Source organism: Gopherus flavomarginatus, chromosome 14 (assembly GCF_025201925.1).
Source record: "Gopherus flavomarginatus isolate rGopFla2 chromosome 14, rGopFla2.mat.asm, whole genome shotgun sequence".
NCBI lineage: Eukaryota > Metazoa > Chordata > Testudines > Testudinidae > Gopherus > Gopherus flavomarginatus.
This window is the reverse complement of record NC_066630.1, coordinates 15,174,993-15,193,809: the sequence shown is the minus strand read 5'-3', so window position 1 is coordinate 15,193,809 and position 18,817 is coordinate 15,174,993. Positions and strand designations below refer to the sequence as shown.

The window sequence follows — 18,817 nt, the reverse complement described above, 5'->3', positions numbered from 1 at the left end:
TTAGAGTTCTTTCAGTGTGCACATATTGGGGGTTGAAAATTTGACCATACTTGTCAATGAGCATGTTAATACATGGACAAAGTATTGCTAGATGATCTGAAGACATTTGCTTATCATACTTAATAGTAGTAAGGAAGCATAATGGATTAATATTCACATGGATTAAAGTGGATTAGTAGTCACTTAAAGATCTGAAATGTTCTCCAAGCATTTGTCTGGTATTTTTTTTCCCCTCTACAGACTTATATTTGTCTACCAAATGTATGACTCTCATTTCTTTAAATGCAACATAGTTTTGATTCTGTGCTTATTTTGTGACCATTCCCACTCAAACTTGCTTACTGATGACTTTATTATTAAATTCTTTAAAACTCTCCAGGAGAACTCCTATCACTTATGGAATGAGATAAAAAATGAATTAAATGTCCTCGTATTTTCACTTTTAAAATGCATGGAACATCTTAATAAGGATATCCTTACTGCTCTCCATATTATCTGACAGGGCTCTTTGTATTATGGAGAAACTGCTCTTTAGCTCTCCAAAGTGCATATAAAAAACCACCTATGATAACAGTGTTTATTCAAACCGTGTACAATATGTATTAGCTCCAATAAACATGAAGAAATACACAGCTCTGCATTGCTGAGGTTTCCAGCTGTAAAATTTCCAATTAAAAACTTTTTCTTCACGTAAGTAATATATCCAGCATAGATAATAATTTCTACCACAAAGTCTTTAATACCATTAATGATTTGATCTTTCTGAGAGCACTACAAAAGGGAGAGAAAGAGAGAGAGAGAAAAAGAGCTAGGTAGGTGGAAGCTTACCCAGCAGGAAAATCTACTGATCTGTAAATAGAGTGTGTCAAGGAATTAAAGAAGCAAGATGAGGTGCGTGCGCAAAGTTACACTTGAATGTAAACTGACTGCTGGTGGTTTTTTTTCTTTTCTTTTCTTTTTTTAAATGCTTAAAAATTGTAAATCACATTTTCTGTATGTGTCTTTCCGTTTTGAGGTCCAGCTTTTATTTTCACATGCAGGTTAATCAAGGTTGATGCCAGTGTCATAAAGCCACTCATGTCTACTGCATGTATACCCACACTTTTATGTACATATGTTTCAGGGTTATCATTTTGCTTAATAAAATTGACATACTTTATCATGAACATGGCTTTTTACTTTGAAACTTTGTGGCATTGTGATCATAACACTTTTCACTTGCCCTTGTAACCTTTCATCCAGCTACCTCAGAACAGCTCAGTGAGAGCTGAGTGTACTTGGAAGCCTTCAGGAAGCACTCAGCCCAGTGCAGGAACAAGTCCTAAGCGGTGCTTTACAAGCCATTTGGGTCTAGAAATCATACTGGCCATCTCACAAGTACTGGCTCCATTGTCACTTCTTGGTTTCAGTTCTGCTGGAAATATTTCCATAGCCGTCTATTTTATGGGAATTTGGCAAATCCACTTGTAAACAAACCTTGTAAGTACAGAGACAGCCACAAAGCTCATTTTAAAATATTTTCAGTGAACTGCTTTTGAATCGTTAGAAAGATCATGTTCAAGTTTTGGACATACTGTGGATTATGGTTGGTCCTTGTTTTGTGATAGTAGGAGCAGCAGCAACTAAATAAAGTTGCACAATATTCAATCTATCCTCCTGTTTTTTAGTCCCTTGTAATTTTTGAAACTTTCATCATTTTGGCTGAGCTATTCTAGGATTGGTATCCATCCAACGCTGTGGATATTTGTGTTTGTGTGTGTGTGTGGAAATCTGAGCAAGAATGATTCAGCCAGTTTTGAGCACAAGGAGAGTGAAAGGGGGAAAACATCTTAAAAACTCCAAGAAAAACATAAGGTGTCAGTCTGTACAAATAAAATCAAAACAATGCGATTCAATAGGATGTCAGATTTATTTGCCAGTGCCAAACTATTTATCAAAATGATGCTTTCACTAAACTATCTTACAACACAATCAGCATAGGCTTAATATTTCATCCCAGTGCTCTGATTTTTGTGCCTCCACTGAAGCACATTGTACTGAGACATCAAGAAACTGAAACTCAGACTTAAATTACTGATTTTGTATTTGGCTAAAATAAACAGCCAAAGCCAAATTCTGTTCCGAGTTACAAAAAACATAATTATTGCAGTCCATGAAGTTACGCTGGCTTTACATCACTGTAAATAACAGCAGAATTTGGATTGAATCAAGACAGATTTCTTGACCACGATGCTGACTGAGCTACCATACTTGTCTCAAACCATTCTCCAGGCCTCAGGATAAAATGCATCTCTTGTTCCTTCCCCAGTGAACGACTGATATTTAACGAAACTTGGGTATTCCAACGAACTCCATCAGTGTCCTACAGTTCATAGCAAAGGTGTTACATTTTTATCACTGACTACTGTGGATGTTAGCAGATGCTCTGAACAGTGTGTCTGAATCCTCTGTACATCTGTGTGCCTGAGTTGTGAATGTCTCTGCTTCTGTCAGCTTCAGTCAGAGCTTTATTAATACATGGTGGGGTTTTCGTTTTTTGTTCCTCTCCCCCTCCCCATAATTTTCTTTGTTATTATAAAAGTAGCATGAATAAATAACATGGACAGCGCTATAATGAAGGATCAGCAGGTTAATTAGAGAGATGAGTGGAGAGTGATCATCCTCTACCCTGCTGAGCATCTGCTGCCAAGTTAATTCATGCAGCAGCATTGGTGTCTGTTCCTGGAGGAGCTGCCTGCTGCTTTTCCAGCTACAAGTACTATAAAGAAAGTGTCCACAGGGAGGGGAAGGCAAATCAGATAAATTGAATTTATTACTAATCAGCCGATGTAATTTATTTGCAAGTTTCAAGTTTTAGGAACTAAATAAAAGGAAAGCTGGGGGCTGTTGCTCTTCATGTGCAGGCCATATTTCCAGCAGCACTAGGTGACATTTTCTTCTCTTTTCTTTTTTACTTTGAGGAGGAAAATTAGAGGCTGTTGCTAACACGATTCCCACAGCAGCAGTGAGCAGTTTCTATCCATTGTCAAAACAATTTTCTCAATGTCACCCTGTGCTTTGATCCTGAGGACAGGTTCAGGTTGCCACTGTGGGAACATCTGATTGAGCCCCACCCTTGCGTCTCCTCAATATCTACTTCACCATATTTAAGGTTCATTATCATTTAACTCAACAGTAGTCTTCTTCTAGCTGACAAAGCTCTCTCTCTCCTCTTATTGTCTACTGTCTCTTCTTGTATCACGTTGGGACCTACAGGCCAGCCAGGTTGAGCTCACCTGGTGCTAGCTCGATAAATATGTAGGTAAATGACAGTCACTGCCCAAAGAGCAAGTTTAGTCCTCTCTTTTCCCCTTCTTTTGGGCCAGATTATTTGCACTGAGTCTTACTTTACTCTGTGAGGAGTAGTCCTTCTGAAATCAATAGGACTATTTGCAAAGTAACATACCGCCCAACATGAGCAAGAGTGGAAGAAATGGATCCTTGATTGTCTCCATCCCACTTCTCCTCCATTCCATTTTCTCCAGTCTTTTTCCCATGTGTTTTTTCCCAATTCTTTCCCCCCCTCACACTTTATCCCCAGGGCATCCAGTTCCTCCCTCTTACATCGCTCTCCAGTTTTCCTCTCTTCCCCCTCTCTGGCCCTCCTAACAGACATTGTTCCGTCCCCTCTTCCTTGTGCTGTAACAGAAAGATCTGTTGTCATCCATTGTTTGTAAACATCTTTAAACATACAAGAATCCTCTTTTCGTGCAATGGCAGCTGTCAGTGTTCTTTCTCATGGAGGTTTCAGTGGAGCCACGTAGTGGCTGAATGGTTTAGGTGCACCCTTGTGTGTGAATGGGTAATAGGGGAAGGGCAGCAGGGTTCAGTAAAGAGAATTTCTCTTTGCACAGCCTTCCCCTTTTGTTCATGACTCGTCTGCCTCTACCTGTTCTTTACCATCAACATATTACACTGGAGTGAACAGGAAGAGGGTGACTGCGTCGGAAAGAAGGAGGAGCTGCAAACAAAAAATATGGATTGCTTTATTCATGTCAAAGCAGGTGTCTGACCCTTCCTATGTGTAATGGGGACAGGAGGAAGAGGCCAGGAATGGAATACAAGGAGCCTTCCCAAGAGGGCTTTTTGCTCCAGCAGCATAAAGACTGTGAAAAGATTCAACTCACAGTAGTGCTAGCCTTTCCAAAGGGTGCAGGCCGGGCCAGGTTTAGCAGAGCTGGCTAGTCAGTCAGGCAAGTAGCTTCTTCGATGGAAGGTCTCTGGAACTGGAAATCATTGTATGTGTTTCAGGCACAAGCACACCTGGAGCTCCCAATGGGAAAATGACCCCATACATGATGCTATCCCATGCAGGACTATGTCTTAGATACAAGATAGTGAGAGGGTAGGGACTGAGCCTCAGAAGTTCAGCTGCTTTTTTTTTTATTATTAAAGAATCAGGTGTGGACAAAGAAAAGAGCATAGGAACAATGTGGACAAAACAACCATATATGGTCCTGCTCCTTGAGAACTATGTGCAGTCCCATGGACTTCAACGCAGGGGCGTGGTTCTCCGTGGAGGACTGGAGTTTAGTTGTGTCTGACCCCTCCTTTGGAAGCTCAAAAGAAAAGGATTATGGATCTAACTCATGCTAAAATCTCTTTAAATGGTCATTACAAAAAAAAAAGGTACAGAAATGGTTTTGGTTTGTTTTTTAATCACACCAAAATAGTGACTGGGACTAGGATGGGGAAAACACAACTTGCTGAACATGCCCTGTTAGGATATTACAAGTTTATACTCACCAAAGAAATTAGGTTCATTTTAAAAATACCCTGTAAATAAATTGAACTACAGCATAATTTTAACGTACCTTTTTTCTTTACATTTGGATGTTTGATACTGTGTGATTCAGCTGATGAGGGTGTATGAGATAGGAGGGAGATTCTGTTGCTATATGTGCATTTCAATGTCACCTCTGACATTTTTAACCAATGTCAAGAAGTGCAGTTGTGCTTCATTCTGAAGATGTACTAATCATTGATTCCATACACACATCTTCTCCATTACATCAGAGTGGCACGCAGAATAAGGGGGATAATTAAGGAGTTTGATGCTGTTTGGGTTGTCTAAATCCTTGAGAACTCACACCTGAAACTGAGCTTTAATAAACAGGCATGCTTCCTATAATTCCAAAAAGGACATGAGAAAGGACTAGGCTATCTATTTAGCTCCATGGTGCCATCAGTTGTGATGTGACTGTTGCTAACTTGAAAAGACGTAAGGAAAATCTGATTCCCACAGCTGAAAAGTGAAGGAGAATCCTTTCTGTACTAGCGAGGTATTCAGCTCTAATCAGCTTCAAAAATGTTGCTTTATAATATCACTATTTTGATTTATGGTGGGTTTGTTTGAATATCTATTCTAAATATGTCTAAAATACAAACTCAAACTCAGATCTAAATAATTTGGTCTGCTTTAGATATAATCGGTTAAATTAGAACCATGAAACTAAGCACCTCTGAATTTTGGGAGGAGGGATGTTTGAAATTGACTCTGGTAGAACCAGGCTTGGTTCTTTCCTCTGCTACACTGGGGTGTATCTACACTTCAGATGGGAGCATGCCTCCCACCAAAGAGGCTGGGACCAGAGCGACTGCACCTCCCACTGATAAAATCAAAGCCTCCTGGTGCATAATAAGTTGAACACGAGCTCCCAGTGTTACACTGTGGCCAAAAGGGCTAATGCGATGCTGGGATGAATAAACGGGAATCTTGAGTAGGAGCAGAAAGGTTATTTTACCTCTGTATTCGGCGCTGGTGTGACAGCGGCTGGGATTGTGTGTCATTAGCTTGGCTCACGCTCACGTGCTAGAAATAGCAGTGTGGATTTTGCAGCTCTGGAAGAGGCTTACCACCTGAGCTCAGATCCAGAGGGTCAGGTGGGCTTGGGAGCCCAGGTTGCAGCAGCCAGGCTGCTATTTTTAGTGTACTCACTTGACTCAATCTAGTGGGAGCTTGTCTACCCAGGCTGGGAAACTCCTTACCAGCTGCAGTGTAGACATACCCCCTGTGATTATTAGAGCTGGTTGGGAAATTTTTTATTAAACTTTTTTGCCAAAAATATTGATTCATTGAAACTGAAACTGTTCACAGGATAAGGTTGCTTTAGATAAGTTTCCTGATGTGAAAAAGTGGTGATTAAAGTTTTTTAAATTGTTTAAATGTACCATTTTGACAATTTCTAAACAAAAAAGGGGGTTGTTTTTGTTTTGGTTCAAAATTACTTCAGTTAGAAATGTAACAATTTATATGAAAAAAAAATAGGAAAACAAGGTGAAAATCTAAAAAAAAAAAAAAAGGTTGAATGACCTGAACTGGTTATGTGGGGGGCGAGGCTGTTCTGGACCACAATTTTGTTTTTAGAATTTGACTTTCTGTCCCAATTTGGGATGTGAGCATTTATTGAACTCTTAAATTCTCATGGGATGGGAAAACCATTTCTCACCCAATCCTTGTGGCTACACCATCATGAAACTGGTGTATGCGAATGGAGAATTAGGTTCCTAGGAGACCTAATCTTCATTTCCCTTCTTTATGCACCAGCCAACTCCCTCTTTTCTTCTTCTGTTTATGGAACTAATTAGGATGACCAGACAATAAGTGTGAAAAATCGGGACAGGGAGTGGGGCGCAACAGGAGCCTATATATGTCAAACCCCCAAATATCGAGATTGTCCCTATAAAATCAGGATATCTGGTCACCCTAAAACTAATTAGCTACAAGAACATGTCCATTTTCTAATACTCTGCTACAGGCTCAATCAATTATAGAAGTTACTACCGTTATATCAATAATATCACACCTACTAGTAAGTATCTCCTAGGGTATTCTTGTTGGGTAGTATGAAATTGTCTGTATTCTGTATCAACCCTCACCTAAATGAATATGTGTGCATGCACGGGAGCACACACACACACACACACACACACACACACACTCCAACTCACTATGTTGTTAAAACTTTATCAGAATGTGACCAACCACCTGAATAGCTTCCCCTGCACCCATTCCCCTACCTTCCATCTCTCTCTTCCTGTTTATTTTGTATTTTACAGACTGCAAGCTCTTTGGGGGCACTGAGCATGCCTTCTTTTATGTTGGTCTAATGCTAATAGTCACTGCCCTGGTGATCTCTTGCTGTTGGAATGGCCCCTGGGGCCATGAAAAGTTGGTATAAAGAGAACAACCCTAGGGGAGTTTCAGTGTACACCAGAAATCTGAATGGCAGCAGGATCAAGAGAGCACAAAGGTATCTCAAGAGGTTCCTTTGTGCCCTCCCCCCACACACACCAACCACCTCCTGAGCTTCACTGAGTGTTTTTCAGCCATATCTCAGAAGAGGGGCTGTTGTGCTATGTCTGTTGTATGAACTTTGCCTATCTTTCAATTTTCTCTCCCTTCCAGCCACACAAACCTCCCTCTTCAATTTCCTGCTTTCCATGAAATGTCATTTAGCGATTAAGTCAAAACCATTTCATAACACAAAATATGAGGAGACTTCATAGCATTTCAAGCACATTGACTCTGGGAATACAGGAGAAAAGAGGTTATTGAAAAGAGCTGCAATCTAACCCTTCAGGCCCGAATGTGATGTATAGCTTTATCTTTCCATTTTCCATCAGTCATATTAGGGTTTTCAGAAAGACATATAAACATCACAGTACTTGTGTGTAGGGGTCTGGGGTAATTATTTTATTATTATTGTTATTTTTTTTTGTGAAGAAATACACAAAACCAGTTAACATGAATCAACATGCACTCTATTAGGGCATGACTCAAAACCCTGAGTTTTATTATTTGTTCCTCTGAATCTAGCAGTTAAAAGCTAAGCTGAATCATTAAGTATGTAAATAAATCAAAGTGTCTTGTATTTTTTAAGTGCTTACTTACGGTGGATAAAACATGAACATTCTGCCACGTACAAAATCGTTTATATTAGAAAGGCGTGGGCTGGTAAATGTTTGGATTCTATGGTTACCTAAAGGCAATAGAAAATTTCTTATGTTAAGTGAGGAACTAAATTCAATAATTACCTGTGAGAATCTGAATCAGTTATTTGATGTACAGCTACACACATTAGGTACCATTAAACAAAACCGACATTTGCCACACCATAGTATTTACAGTATTGCCTATATTTAAAATAACACAAATAGTACAGTAAACTTAACTACTGCAGGAGTTAAATCTTGATTGTTTTAATTGGGTCCACTATGCTTGAAAGCTGTGAGAATACAAGAGGTTTAACTATGTGTGACAGAGCAGTACGTGTTATTCATAAATCAAATATTCACTCTAACCACATGGGTAAAGCAAATACCCATGTATACCATCTAGCTGACTGATCCTTGATATTAGCACAACTTCATTACCGCATATATCTCTTTAAAACACAAAGCCAACAAATAGGCAGCTGGTGGCCAAAACTGATTTTTTGATGGTGACTTCCTAGAATTTCCTAACCAACAACCTACTAAAATTGTGTTTAAAATACCACTGGAAAAAAAAGTTGCCAAAGTGTAGGCAGTTCTTCCAATTGTAATTGTGGCAAATCCCTGCTCTTCCCTTGTCACTCTCCTAGCATTAGCAACTGTGCTCAGTTCCAGTGCACAAAGCTGGATACGCTGCCAATGGCAGAAGTCAGGCATTAGTAAAGGGTAGCTTTACACACGAGTGATCCCACTGAATTCAATGGGGCAACTACCATGCATAAAATTAAAGCATGTTCATTAATCTTTGCAAGATTGAGAGCTAGGATGGTCTGGAATCAGTTTCTCTTACTTTTTCAAAAGAAAATAGAGTTTAGGTTTCAAGGTACCAAGTACCAATAACTACCTATCAAATAAAAGTGGTCATCACCTTTGAAGATCAGGCCCACACCTTTTAACCCAATCTAGCACCTCCTTTTGGTTTTCTTCTATACAATTCTACCACTTTAAACAACAAAAAATGTTTATTTTACTGCAGGAGCAATACTATGTAGCTTCAATGTAAAATACAAAACACAATTTGTTTTGACTGATGGATGTACTTTATTAAATGAACTAACAGAAGGTGAGATTACTTTAAAAATAATACTTTCCCATACACTGGTTTCATGAAGTTAGTTTTTATGAATGTGCAAGCTGAGAAAGTCAGTGCCTTATGTATCTGGTAAGTGGGGCTAGGGCTGGTGAAGGGGGCTGATGTGTGTGACAGTATGTATGTGCTTGTGGGGGGGGGGATTTATGAACTAGGGAAAAATTGTTTTCAGCAGCTATTTTGAAATGATCCAGCTGTTTAAATGTTCACTTTTGCAGATAATACACTCAGCATTTTGGCAAAGCACAGTGGATTCAGCCGTCAGACGCAAGAAGTGTATCTTTTACCGATCATAATAAGTGATAGTGGAAATCCTCCCATGAGCAGCACCAGCACCCTTACAATTCGGGTCTGCGGTTGCAGCAGTGATGGTATCGTTCAGTCCTGTAACGTTGAAGCTTATGTACTTCCTATTGGACTCAGTATGGGAGCCTTAATTGCCATATTAGCATGCATCATTTTGCTGCTAGGTATGTATTCATTTACAGCCTGCTGTTCAACATTTTTCTGGTTCATAAATGACTATAAATAAACAAAGAAACCAAATGGTAAAGGTGATGCTAACTGGAAAAATAATATCTAATTATTAGTGTTAATATATATAGATTTGAGTAGCTGTAGAGTTTTGGAGTAATTGCTTCAACTGCATATAGATGAGTCTAAGGCTAGAAGAAGAAAAATAATATATATGAATTATATTAGTGCCCTAAGACCCAGTCAGGATGAGCCCTATTGTGCTAAATGATGTACAAAAACAGAAAGCACAGTCCCTATGCCAAAGATCCTTACATAGAAATACCATTTAAATAAAAGTTGTATTATGAAATTAAATCTACCAATTCCCATCAGGCTTTAGAAATGTTGAGTAAGAAGGTGAACTGAGACCATACTGTGGGTGTTGGAAACTGAATTATTTGTTATATGCTATTTCTTCCAAGACTTACATGCATTTATTCTGGATTGCAATGGCTTTAGAGAGATTTCAGTTTTACAAGATAAAAAGCACAGTTTAAAAAAGTAGTATATGACATCAGCAAGCAAGAGAACAATGATGAAAGAGCCCTGTTGCTCTGCTAAGTAACAGGTTTCAGAATTAAGCTGCAGAAACAACAAATAGTAACTAAAGCCCAACTCTTTGTGCACCTACCCATAATTCTAAAATTAATATGACCTAAGCCTCTTCTCATCTCCTCCCCACCCCCATCACAGTTTCACTCTCCTTACTGTAGTACTGTATGGCCTTTGAGCAATAGATCAACAAAAGATTTCTTCGTGTGACTATGATCAGAGCCATATTTTCAAAAAGTGTCACCTAATTTTGGTTGTCTCCATTTTTGCATGCCCAGCTTTAGACACATAGGCCCATATTCACAAAGGAACATCAATGGGAGTTAAGTACCTAAACACCTTTGTGCATCTGGGCACTAGGGTTTCATTTTCAGAGATACTGAGCAGTTCCTATTGATTTCGGTTGGGATTGTGAATTCTCAGAAATCAGCAATCTGAAAATCAGGCCAAATCTGTCTGAAGTGAAGCTTAGAAATGGAGACATTCAAAATTCTGACCCTTTAAAAAAATTGGGCCTAAATAAGCTATTTTATAAATATAGAGTTATGGTAATAGGAAGGTAGAGCTCCTTTCCCTAGCTCCTGATCAAATTTTTGCCATTCCGTCAGTGTGTTACATTTCTAGCTCTTTCAGCTTTTATTATGGCTTTATTACTCTTGTAGAGGGATACTGTCTGCAGCCCTCTACAAAAAAAAATCTAGTTTACAGCTGCTTTGATTAGATGTTTTCTTAACTAATCAGCCTGTGATACTTTTTTACAGTTATTGTGGTGCTGTTTGTAACATTGAGAAGACATAAAAATGAGCCTCTGATTATCAAAGATGAGGAAGACGTGAGGGAAAATATAATCCGTTATGATGATGAAGGAGGTGGTGAAGAAGATACAGAAGCTTTTGACATTGCAACTTTGCAAAATCCAGATGGAATTAATGGATTTTTACCCCGTAAGGATATTAAGCCTGATCTTCAGTTTATGCCCAGGCAGGGGCTTGCACCTGTTCCTAATGGTGTTGACGTTGATGAATTTATTAATGTGAGGCTTCATGAAGCTGATAATGACCCCACGGCTCCACCTTATGATTCCATCCAGATTTATGGCTATGAAGGAAGAGGCTCAGTAGCTGGTTCCCTTAGTTCATTGGAGTCCTCTACATCAGACTCAGATCAGAATTTTGACTACCTCAGTGAATGGGGTCCTCGCTTTAAAAGACTTGGAGAACTCTACTCAGTTGGAGAAAGTGACAAAGAAACTTGACAGTGGATTACAAACTTTTTCACTCTTGACTTAAGGATCATGTAATATTCTAGGGCCACTGCTGTTAGTTACGACTAATGTGGCTTTTTGTTTTAGAGGCAAGTTTAGCGACAGTCATCTAAAAATCATAAAATCACCTTCATTGTAATGTTGAATAAAAAAAATAAAGTATATGTTAGGAGGTATAAGTCTTGTGGAGTGTGAAGTAAAGTATGTGGAGTGTCTAGAAGTCTTTGGATATTCGATATTCACTTGACCAATCTGAAGATGAAGATTTGGATCTTTGATAATCTTCAGTGAAATGAAAGAAATTAAAAGAAAAGGGTGCTTTTCTAGATAATGGACCTGCAATGATTTTGCTATTGAACAGAGTTGGCTGTCCATATGTAAAGCTAATGTTATGTTTCCGCATTGCCAACAAAGATCCTACCACAAAAATGTTAAAAGCAATATCTGGTCTTCTTTGCAATGCTGAATGGAAACAGCACCGTAAATCCCTACTGGCTTCTACTGTGCAGTGACCATACATTGTACATACAATAATTGTTGGCCACATAACCACAGACTGAACGTCATCTTTAAATATTGTGTCAAGCCTTAAAATATTCACATGTTCTTAATCCATTCCAGTCATGGGATTAGAAACCCTACCAATGTGCAGAGGTTCAAGAGTGGGGGTTCAAAACCCTACTTTAAAAGAGGATTGTTTTAGAGAAGAAGGAACTCCAACTCCATTTTCTGAATGGGGAAAGAAAAAGAAACTGTGAAAGGAGATGGACTTACATATATGAAACAATTAATGATTTTATTGCTAAAGATTGAATTTATTTGTTTAATCCTGAAATAAATATTTTATTGATGTCCATTACTGCTTTTATTTATTAAGGGTAATAATCTATAGTGTAAGATTATAAAGAAACCTAAATTATATCCATTAATAAACCTTTAGAGTTTTTTCTATATATAAAATGAATGTTTAATACATGTACATTTTGAAAAGAAAATGACAATTTGTTGCAGGTTAAAGCAGTAAAAGTAAAGCTGAGTTTTAAGTGAATGCTGGCAGGAATAAAACTTTCCCAGACAAAACTTTTGACAGTTTTATATTTTCTTCATAAGTCTAGTAACTGACGTTTTTAATGCAAGCACAAACTGCTGGAAGTAAACTGGTTCATGTGAATATTTAAACTGTAGACTTTTAGAAATCCACACATTAAACAGTACAGTAAAACAATGCTTATAGTTCTCCACTGTATTAGAGCAGGAACCAGTATGTACATAATTTTACTGCTTCTGTTATTAGCATTTCTTTTATATAATATTCATGGTGATGCACCAGGGCTCTTGCACACACTGTAAACAGCACTAGGAGCTGCAAGCATATTCAATTTGCAATGCAAACTTGCCATTTAGAAGTAGCAATTGTATAATAAAACTGAGTATTACATGCAAATCATTTTAATTTTCTACTTTGTTTTGATGCTATATTATCATTTGTTTATTTACTTCATGTATTGTATTCAGAGAAACTCCTGTATTGTTTCCTACTTTGTGAAATATATTTTTATAAATACCTTTCTTGTGATTGCTGTTTCTTTTCAGTTTAACTTGTACCCTATAGAGAGGAATCATCAGTTGTGAATAGTTAAAAGGTTCTTTATAAACCTCTGACTGCTACAGTTTCTTCAGTTATTTATTAATCAATTAAATAGTTGGCAATCACATCAATACACTGTTTAAAATAGGGGATAAAGTCAGAATAACAAAAGAAAAAGATGTTGGGGGCAATTTTGAGACAGTGCCTGGAGAATTAAACATGCAGCAACCTCATACCGCAAGAGGATTTATGCATATGTCTAATTTTCTGTGTGCCATGCTGAAAATTAACCTCCCAAACTTTTTTGAATGTTGCTAATAAAAAGAAAGTATTGTCTCTAGGATTCTCAGTTATTATTTCTTCTATAAACAAAAATAGTTTGACGCATCATCCCAACTCTGCATGCATTTCAAAATGGAAACATTGACATTTGCTTTAGCTATGCCGCAGCTGCCTTTAATGACTGCAGTTTGCAGATAACTAATATGCTAACACCACTTCTAAATGCATTGTAAAGGTTTTAATGAAATTAATGAAGTCTCCAATTTATTTAAATTAGGCTGTATTCACAAGTTCCATCTGACTAGCTTTACACAAAGCTCTCAGCAACATACACTAAACGGTGGAGTCATCTAAAGATAGAAAGGCTGCATTCATCAGGGTTTCAAATGTAATGCAACACATTTTGTAATAGATTTCAATTTTAGTCAAATGCATTCTTGTGGAGGCTCTATTAATCATTTGGCCAAAGTGAAAGGGTCTTGTGTAGCATAATATGCCATCCTACGGTAACACAAGTGTTAAGGTCTGATTTCCATCTGATGTTAGACCAAGTTCCAATCTAGACCACACTCCTTGGAGCAATGGAAGGTGATGTAAGATATGGATGAGATTATTGTTTATATCCACACAGATATGACACAAGTAGCTCCTGAGTAGGCGTTATATTGTTCACTGTGGCTCTTCGCAGGGTTCCTTTGTAGAGAAACTCATGAATGTATAACCTTCTGATTGCCTTTTTGATTGAAAGCTCCATCTGAGACCATGACTGTGACCCTAGTAATAAGATTTCAAAAAAATCCCATCACTAGCACTATAGGAGAGGTAATGCATGACAGAAATCTCATCGTTGTCAATCAAAAAGATAAGGCAACCACTACTGGTAGGTATTGCTTTAAATTGTGCTTCCATATAGTTTCTAAACATAAATGTCACCAATGAAAAGAAGGGGGCAAAAAAGCAATGGAACCGTTCTATCTACTAATGGTAACATGCAACATTTTCTTCTTAAAGCTGATAATATTAATGGCAAAAAGGTTCAGTCGGCAAACAAGTAAACTCAGGATTCTTTGAATGGATGATTTATGGCATTGTGTATCCTCACACAGTTTAGGAAGTGAAATGTTGATCTCCAGTTTTCAGTATTTGCTCATTGAGTGCGGATGAAATTAGTTCACTGTGAAATTGTTTTGGATAGGAATTGTGCTGCATGATTTGTGTGCCATGTTGATGGTTTATAATCCTTGGGATTAGAATCATATCAACCTTCATTTTGCAGTTGGATTTAGACATTTTTATCTAAATGGTCTTTTTAATCACATAAAATAATTATTGTCCCTTTTTATGAGGTTGATTTGGCTGTTGGATTGACTTAAATGACAAGTAAAATGGGTTACATTAGAATTAATAACATTTACAAATTCCTAAGGTAAATTCCCCAAATCCCTTAAAAGCCCTAAGTGGCCTAGAACCTAGCTACCTTAGATTCTGCCTTTTCCTCCCTGACCCACTATGCTACCTCATTCATTTGAGATACATAAGTAAATCATCCCATAGATGAAAGCACAGAGGAGGCAAGATAGTATACATTCACATGGGAGATTTAGGCATTGCAGAACCTGACTTTTGGCAGCCTCCCATTTCCCTATTACAACGTGGGGGAGGGAGATTCCAGTAAAAGGGTCTTGATTTGGAAAAGGGAGACTCAGCCTGGAACAGATTGAAGACCATTGGCCTAGCATACAGGGCATAGTCTATAAACATAATGTAGGGCAGGCCAAAGTGCAGACTCTGGGCCCAGTGCAAAAATTAGAACATGCTCCTTTTGATGCCTGTGCCCCAAGTAACCTACTTCCTTTCCAGCAGCTGAGCTATTTGCCTCTCATTCTCCTCCCACCAAGTCTATGTTCTAACTCCCTGAGTGCTCCCACTCACAGCTGTTTCCCCTGATTATCAAGGGCTCCTAACTTCTTGCTGTTGCCTCACCCAGCCACTTTTCACACCACACTCTGTTGTAGCCCATCACACTCCTCATTTCCACCAGTCATTTCTGCTCCTGCATGCCATTCATTAGCAGCAAGTTTCTACACAGAGAAATTCTTTACATCCATGTGAACAAATGAGCTGAGTTTCTTCTCTTTCACCTGCCCCCTATTTTTATCTTCATTGTTTTTTTCCTGGCTGTTTCTTTGTTCCTGAATTTTCTAGTTCCTTTTAGCCCTGTCACCCATCCATTGTCCTCTATTTCCCCAGACATCCATCTCCATCAACTCGCTTTCCTGATCCATACTGGTCCTCTCCTTCCCAACCCTGTTTCTGCAATCCAGAAATTGTTTCTTACATCAAAAAACTGTAAACAGCTAACACAACTAGATCTTAATCTACCCAGGTTCCCTTTTCCCTGCTCACATATTGTTCCCCCATGGTCCTCTCGCAAAGCAGTGTAGACATTGCCACATCCTGTTGCTGCTCAGCACCAGGAGACAGTCAAGCAGGGCAGCATATCTCAGTTCAACCAGCTCTCTGCCTGTTCTACGCTAGCTTATTTATGCAGTTACATAAAAAAATCCTCATTCAGTCAGCTTGCTCTTCCAGATACAGCACCAGAACTATAGTGTAAACATACATGGATCAAACATAGTATGAAAAATAAAACACATTAACAGAAAACCACACAAAGAAATGGAGGGGAAATTGCAGTGAACAATCTGGGTTATTTATTGTTAAATAATATATGTAAAATGATACAAAAGTACAGTGTATCAAAAATGAGAGAGTTTTATATGTAAAATCATGCAGTTAATACATCAAAAACATTCTTAGTAATGTTCAATTAACAGGATGTATGTGCATTAGAATCAAATATGTTCACAAGAATTTCTGACCCAGAGAAATGTAGACAAGTTACTTGAAAAATTAATTTTCAGTTTGGGAGAATTTTCAGCAATCAGCAGAATGTTGTAGTAAACTGAGCCTTTGTAGAGGGAAAATAAGCAAGAGTATTCAGCATTATTAGAATTTACTTTCAGAATGTGGTAGATGTCATTAGCAGCAGACACAGTACTGATGGAGTGAACCGTAGAAGCTTTCTGTACTCTATCATTCAGATAAGTAAGACTCATATTATTTCTACATTTGTACACTATTTGTGCAAGATAATATTCTGGCTTTGCAGAAGTTGGAAACCAATTTAGCTTGCTGTATAATTCACATTGATGGGTTTTGTAATCACACTGCAAAATGAGTCTAGCTGCTCTATTATAAAATACTGATATAGGCTTGAGTGCTGCGGAACTAGTCCTACTCCAAATAATGTCCTAGTGTTCTAAATGAGAAATTATAAAAGCACTGACAATTGCTATTGTGCATCTGCAACCGGGGCCTTTTTCCAAAATGGTTAATAAAGCCAAGCAGAGCCTGGCAAATGTGCTCATTAGCATTGCAACACACCTACTTCTTCCTCAGCCTCAGCCTCACTCTCACTTTTTACCAGAATTAATCCAATATAAATGAACAAAATGAAGAGAAGGCTGCAGCTTTAGACATCGTGTTTTGGGGAAATATAACTTACAAAGCCATGTTTCCTCTCTCTTACACTACTGTGGACCTTGCCCCACACTAGTATGCTCAGTGTGACAATGACATCCCTGTTTAATGCATGGATGAAGGGCACCTGAAAAACATATGGAGAAAATGAAGCCTTCTAAATATACACAAATACTCCTTGACTAGACATTTCTCTCCTATCCAAAGAGTGTGAGGTCTGCTAATTACCTCTGTAATGGGGTGTCCAACCCAAACTGGCCTGTAAGGAAAGCAGCTGTGAGGAACAGCCAATCAGGGCTTGACAGGCCCATATAAGAAGAGCTGCAGAGCAGAGCAGATTCAGTTGCTCTGTGGAGCTTGAAGATGGAAGTCTGTCTGCCTTGCAGTAGAAAGAACACTAGCACCTTGGACAGAGCAGTGCTGGGCAGAATCAGGGGAGTGAGAGTGAGCTCCCTGCTGACTGCTAAGACTGGTATGCTGAGGCCCTGAGACAAGGGCGAAGAAGGTGCTGGGGCTGTGGGGAAGCGGCCTAGGGAAGTAGATTGAGAGGCTGGAGGGGATGCAGTACATGTCTGCTATCTACAGGGTCCATGGGCTGGGCCCTGGCATAATGGGCAGGCTTGGGTCTTCTCCTCTCCCTGCCACACTCACCACTGAAGAGTTGGTTTGACACTCAGACTATGGTACTGTCTGCCCAGAAGGGAAGAGCACAGGTTGTGGCACAACAGGAGGGCTGTGTCCTGGAAAGGATACCATGGCCCTTGAAGCGACGGTCAAGGAGCATAAGTGATGGTGGGTGAGACACCACCAGGAGTCAGCATACCAACCTATGGAGCTGATCTGCAAAATGACAAGTAGGAGGCGCTAGCATGGTACGTCGTCACCCCCATCCGCTTCACACCTCCTCTGGAGGACAAGTTGCCTAGATCAGGGTCTCATGATAACACATATAGCAGTTGTTCTGTAAGTTAAGAATCAGGATATGTCCTCATTAATATGTCCAAGATCCAGCCCAATATTTTCAGCCTCAGAGAGTCCTGGAGTATCACAATAATAACTTTTTTTTTAATAAGGCAAAATTCTCCTTCCTGATGTTCATATCAGATCTTATTTACAATGCATAATTATCTGTTGGATATTCTGCTCTTGTTTCATAAATGCAAGTCCTGTTAATCACGACACTGACCCAAGGAGTGGATGACATTAAAGCACACCCAGCTTTACAGTTCATGCCATCACATTTCATAGGTTACAGATACTTTTAGATGTTCATATGAAAAAACCAACATATCTTCCCATGCTGCTGCAGTTGCAATACAGGGAGAGTCAAATCCCCTTTACAAAGATTCAACATTCCAGAAGTCATAAATTCCACATAAATACACAATCACTTCTGGCCTGGTTTTTCAAACAGCTGGGTGTGCTTGTATGATTGTGCAATTACTGTGACTGCATGAGGGAATGTAATGCTTTTCATATAAATGAATACCCATTTGTGAATTTGTATCTGTTTTACATGTGCATTTAGCATGCAGCTTGATTGTATGAACATGAATGCAATTTTGCTCGTTCCAATGGGTAGCTGGTCTTTGAAAACAGATCTTTAAACAATGGAGCCAAAATGCTTACCTTGGGGCTTTACTTCCAGGTTTCCTTTGCTGATGATTTATACCAGGGACATGCCATGACCTAAAAAATGGATGAGAAAAGAACTACTTATGTCTGGAGCCAAAATCTATACCGACTTATAGTCCAACTTCACACAGTCTGTGGCAGAGCCAAGACCTGAACTCAAATCTCCTGTTCAGTGACTTAACCATGAGACCATCCTTCCTCTATAGACTAGTCTTCCAGCCAGTGAGAGGAGAATGAGGACCCTTGACCCTATGACCTCCTGTAGAACCTAATTACATACATCATAGAAGGTGATATTTCATGTATTAACTTA

The 18,817-nt window shown here is 38.8% G+C and overlaps 1 protein-coding gene and 1 long non-coding RNA gene across 2 annotated transcripts in view; one reads left to right on the top strand and one right to left on the bottom strand.

Moving 5' to 3' along the window:
• CDH8 (cadherin 8) overlaps positions 1 to 12,974 on the top strand; it is a 213,917-nt gene extending 200,943 nt beyond the window's left edge. The window contains exons 11-12 of the mRNA XM_050922868.1: positions 9,343 to 9,594; positions 10,954 to 12,974. Of these exons, the coding sequence (XP_050778825.1) occupies positions 9,343 to 9,594; positions 10,954 to 11,447 (746 nt within the window). The 3' untranslated portion in view covers positions 11,448 to 12,974. The remainder of the gene's footprint in view (positions 1 to 9,342; positions 9,595 to 10,953) is intronic.
• Positions 1 to 18,559, bottom strand: part of LOC127034257 (uncharacterized) — a 127,480-nt gene extending 108,921 nt beyond the window's left edge. Inside the window, exon 1 of the long non-coding RNA XR_007769341.1 lies at positions 18,499 to 18,559. This is a non-coding gene — a long non-coding RNA (uncharacterized LOC127034257). The remainder of the gene's footprint in view (positions 1 to 18,498) is intronic.
• Positions 18,560 to 18,817: the final 258 nt, after the last annotated feature.